At 55.1% G+C, this 4,955-nt stretch overlaps 1 protein-coding gene across 1 annotated transcript in view; it reads left to right on the forward strand.

Annotated features, from left to right (window-relative positions):
* The first annotated feature begins 2,360 nt into the window (after positions 1 to 2,360).
* The window catches only part of TPO (thyroid peroxidase), a 35,878-nt gene continuing 33,283 nt past the window's right edge, over positions 2,361 to 4,955 (forward strand). The window contains exons 1-2 of the mRNA XM_010848439.1: positions 2,361 to 2,405; positions 3,171 to 3,264. Coding sequence (XP_010846741.1) covers positions 3,171 to 3,264 — 94 coding nt within the window. The 5' untranslated portion in view covers positions 2,361 to 2,405. The remainder of the gene's footprint in view (positions 2,406 to 3,170; positions 3,265 to 4,955) is intronic.

Consider the following 4,955-nt stretch of genomic DNA (forward strand, 5'->3'; position numbering starts at 1 on the left):
GCCCTGGAGCCCACACTGCAGAGCGGGTGTCAGGGCAAACGCTGCCAGCCCCTCAACCTCGGGCCGAGTCCACACCTGGGGTCCCACCAGCGGAGTGGGCATGAGGGCTTTCCCAGCCAGAGCCCAGGCACGGACCACCAGCCTCAGCCTAGACGAGACCACTGACGTGTCCAGGCTGGCCCTGCCCATGTGGCCTGTGGGTGGCAGCAGGGAGAGCCCCCCAGTGACCCAGGCAGGACCACGCCTGCAGGCGGCCACGTCACCGTGGACAGGAGGAGCGCATGTGTGGCAGGGGGCGGAGCAGGTCCCCGGCACAGACCACGTCCAAGCGCGTGTGTGAACTGGCGGTGGAGGGCCCGGGGCCGCGGTCACGCTTCTTCACCAAGAGTCCACGTGAACCGCCCAAATGGCCCCCCTTCCTAGATTGTCTGTCAGCAGTGACTGGGGCATGTCAGGAAAGCCGTATAGGTTTTTGTTTATAACTCATCAAATATCAGCGCTCTTGATGCACAATATAAAACAGGTCATCAGAGTGTTTAATAAACCAGAAAAGCCCGAGACCCTCTCGACATCCACCGACGTCTCCAGCACCCCTTAAAGTGACTTAAATGCACAAAAGAAAGAATAAAGCTGCCCCTTCTTCCCTCTCTTTCCTGGAGAACGGTGGCCTCGGTCTGCCCCCTGCCCCCTCGGGGCAGGGCTGTGGGGCTGAGCTTCTGACAGACCCTCAGAGCCCCGGGCAGGCGTGAAGGCTCAAAGCCCCGGGGCTCCGTCACTGCCTGATGCGTTTGCTCAGCCCAAGCTCTTCTGAGCTGCTGGTGAGGACGCAGAGTGGGCACCACTGAGCTGGAAACCCTTGAGGGCTCAGTGGGAGGGACGCTTCACCCGCCAGCGGGCACCGCACGGACTTCGGGCTCTGCAAGTGTCATGAGAGCTCAAGGACCCACTGCCCCCGGACACGGCTGGCCGTGGCAAGGGCACAGCCACGTCAGGGCCAGCCTCCGAGGCTGTGTCACGCTGACCCCCTTTGATCGTCCACGTGGCGTCCGCTGAGGACTCGGGGTCCCAGATCTCCTCCGGGATCGCCCTCACCCCAGGCCCTGACAGCTGTCACCAGTGGGGTCCAGGAGAGGCTCCTGGCCCGCGTCTCCCTGAGCCCTCGCGTGTCAGGCAGCGGCGCCCCCCGCGCTCCTCAGGCAAACTCTCCGAAGCTCCGGCCTGCACGCAGCTCCGGCGCTCAGAGCCCGAGTCCAAGCTTGAACCGCTCCCCCTGCTCCTCGCTCCCTCCTTCGACCATTTCCCGAGTCAGAACGGGTCCCCAAGACTTCAGGTGGCAAACTTAGCCTGCTGGGGGTCCCCGTTTTCAGGAAAGCGAGTCTCCGAGTCCCTGGCTTGCTGACAGCCGGGTCTGGCCCCTCCTCTCGCCGTCCAGCCTGTCCCCGCTGCTTCAGGGAGAAATCACCAAAACCGCTGAGGGACGCCCACCTGCTTGTCTGACTGTGGTCCCTGCAGATGGAGCCTTCCAACACTGATGATAGCATTCGATGCTTCAGGGGCCTCCCGATGCTCAGAGGCCTTGCACGTGTGTGAGTGTCTAACCTCAGCTGTCCTGCAGGAAGCATCCTCCAGGCTCGAATAAGTCCCAAAGGAAACAGGGCTTCCCCGATGGCTCAGCTGGTAAAGAACCCACCTGCAGTGCAGGAGACACACGAGATGCAGGGCTGGTCCCAGGGTCGGGAAGGTCCCCTGGAGGAGGAGACAGACGCCCACTGCAGGATTCCTGCTGGAGAATCCCATGGACAGAGGAGCCTGGTGGGCTATGTCCACGGTGCACCTCAGGCTTGACTAAGTCCCAGAAGGAGAGAGGGTGAAGAGGAGGAGAAAGACGATCTTCATGCATCGAAGAGAAAAACCCCGGGACTCAGATGGAGACTGCAGAGGTTCAGAAGCTGCCCCCTACAAACCGGGAGACACACTCTGTCCCCTCCAAGAAACGGGGCTGCGGCTGGGTCATGGAGGGCCATCGGCAGGTCTTGGAGAGTCTGACGCCTCTGAAGACCACGGTGCTCTTCACACGGAATTTCATGCAGAAAAGCCAGAGGTGAGTGCCAGGGTTACCAGGGACCTTGGTTCCTTCTTTGCCAACACGTAGGCTCTCTTTCCCTTTCTTATTCCACAGCCAGAGCCTCAACATCAGTGGGCCCAGGTGAGGTCGCACCTGCTCCCTGAGCCACCAGCAGGCGGCACTCTGTGGCAACGCAGAGGCCAACGTCCAGTCGCCCGGGGCTGGGAGCCGGTCCAGCCCAGTGACGTGGGCGGGAGGCAGAACCCAGAGCCGGTTTATAGGTGGGAGGCCAAGGGTCGCCTGCCCTGCACACCTGCCTCCAGGCTGAGCAGAGGAGAAGGTCAGGCCTTGTATCTTGCTTTTTTCTGGGAGCAATCTGTCACTGAGACCTGCAGAGTGGTCCGAGGGAGGTGGTGGTTTGGGCCCGGGCTCGTCTGGAGCCAGCTGGAGGAGGGGCTCTGGGCGGACGGTGCTAGGTTTCCTGTGATCTCAGCGCAGAAGCGCTGCCGGCAGGTGTGGCCAGGGGGTCCGTGGTCAGCGTCCCCCAGTGCACTCTGGGCTCCACCTGATTTCACAAAGTCTGTGGCCCAAAAATAACAACAGAAAGCAGGAGGTTAGGAAAAGAGAAACATTTGATGACGAATCTTCTGCTTTGTCTTAACAGCTCTGCAATTCTGAAATCGGTTTATAAGCAGGAAAAAGAAAGTTGTAGGAAACCCTATGTCCATTTAGGAATTTTATTTACCTCTTTTCTAAAGGCTAAATTCCCTGTATTCTTCTTTTTTTAAAAAAAAAAAAAAACCAAGATGTGTTATAGGAAATAGATTTATCTTATTCCTAGTAGTTACTCCCAGAAATTTTACACCATTCAACATCCCCATGAATTAAAATGGGTTGTCACTGAGCTGCTCTGGGGACCACGGCCACCCAAGAGGAAAGATCTGTTTTCAGACAGTTGAGCAGGCAAGGCCGGTCCCTGCCACGGGCAATCAGCCCCCCAGAGTCAGACCCAGGCCAAGGGGTCAGACAGGATGCAGGCACCACTGCGCAGGGGAGCGGAGACAGGGCTCCCCGTGGGGGCCACCTGACATGCGCCTCCTCGCAGATGCGGGCACGGGCCGTGCTGGGTGTGGTGCTGGCCGTCACCTGCGCCGGAGCCGTCTTCTCATTCCTCCTGAGACCTGGGGGCCTCCTTTGGGGTGAGTAGCCGTAAATTACGGTCTTCCAAAATCATAAAGGAACTGCTTGGAGCTACCAGATCAGAAAGCGTCTTGAGTTCTCCAGAGTCAGGTAAGACTGCTTCAGTGTTTCTTTGGCTTTCCAAGAAAAGAATGATAATTCTTGAGTTTAGAAGAATTAAAACACAATTCTTTCTGAAAAATAACTGACTTTCTTATGATTATGCAACAGAAAACTTCAATTTTACCTGCTCATATATTTAAAAAAACATTTCTTTGGGAGTTATTGTGTGTTCCTTGACCACACAATCATTTCTCATTAAGTCACTTCTGTGTCGTATTTTCTGGAATCAGGGAGCCACAATGCCAAATTCAGTTGAGAAAGGTACAGCTGTGCTGTGGTTGAAATCATCACAGCTCAAACTCTGCTTTTGTTTTGGAAAAAAGAAAAGAAAAAAGTCTCAAACACAGAGAAGGATGTTCCTGGAGGGAACGACGCGGGAGGGCGTCTCCACAAGGCTCTCTGGCCGCCAGCGTCTGCACCAGGGGCCTCGCCAGGCAGGTTCGCCCCACTGGGGTCATCAGGGGTGGACGCTCTGCTCCCCCAGCCCCTCCCTAGAGACCCTGGTCACCCGCAGGCCTGGTGAGCCACTGAGTCCCCACAGTCACATTCAGCCCCAGGGAGCCTCCTGCTGGGAGCCCCCACGTCTCCAGCGCCACTGAGTACGGCTTCGTGGCCACATGGACAGTTGCTCCAAAGCCCTCCTTGCACTTAGATGCTCCTTGAGAAATCGGCCTAGCCTTTGAGGCCGAGAGGAGGCCAGGGTGCAGCTCCGTCCCTGCACGCTGCTGACAGGGCCATTTTCCTGTCTGGAAATGGAGGAGACTGGAAAGCTCTCTACTGCGGTCCTATTTGTGAGTGCCACTGAGACGCTCCGTTTCAAGTATTGAGTGCATGCTGTCTGGACAACACAAACTAGAAAACACAAGTTCCAGTTCCATCTTAAACGTCCCCCATCCTCCAAGCCCAGTAAACCCACGAGGCCAAGACGTGGCACAGGATGAGTTGCGGTAAATGCTTATGAACTAGTTGGTCATCTCATGTCACACTTATCGAGACCTAGTTCTACAAAACCATAGCAACACAGTCCTCACGAGCACGATCTGTCCGATAAAATGGAAAAGTGCCTGCACACAAGAGCTCCAGGTGTGAGAAAGCACGCAGTTTTCAGGAACTGGGAAAGTTACAGCTTTTCTAGAGCAATTTTTACTATTTCCCCACCTTTAAGAGGCTCTTTCTTAAACTTTCAGTATATATATAAATAATACACGACACAGAATTTGATAAAAAAAAAGCCCTGCGCTTGGTACTAATGTATCGTTCATTAGAGGATTTCAAAGCTGACTAATTACTTGCTTACTTTTGAAAATTACTTATTTAGAAAATATTATTAGTCATAGTGTTTAAAGTTTATAATCTTTAATACAATGACACTTTTTCCAATTGATAAGCCATCAGTCATTTTAAACAAAACAATTACATGTTCAGTCAGTTCAGTTCAGTCGCTCAGTCGTGTCCGACTCCCTGCGACCCCATGAATCACAGCATGCCAGGCCTCCCTGTCCATCACCAACTCCCAGAGTTCACTCAGACTCACGTCCATCAAGTCAGTGATGCCATCCAGCCATCTCCTCCTCTGTCGTCCCCTTCT

This window comes from Bison bison, unplaced genomic scaffold (assembly GCF_000754665.1).
Source record: "Bison bison bison isolate TAMUID 2011002044 unplaced genomic scaffold, Bison_UMD1.0 scf7180017864266, whole genome shotgun sequence".
Classification (NCBI taxonomy): domain Eukaryota; kingdom Metazoa; phylum Chordata; class Mammalia; order Artiodactyla; family Bovidae; genus Bison; species Bison bison.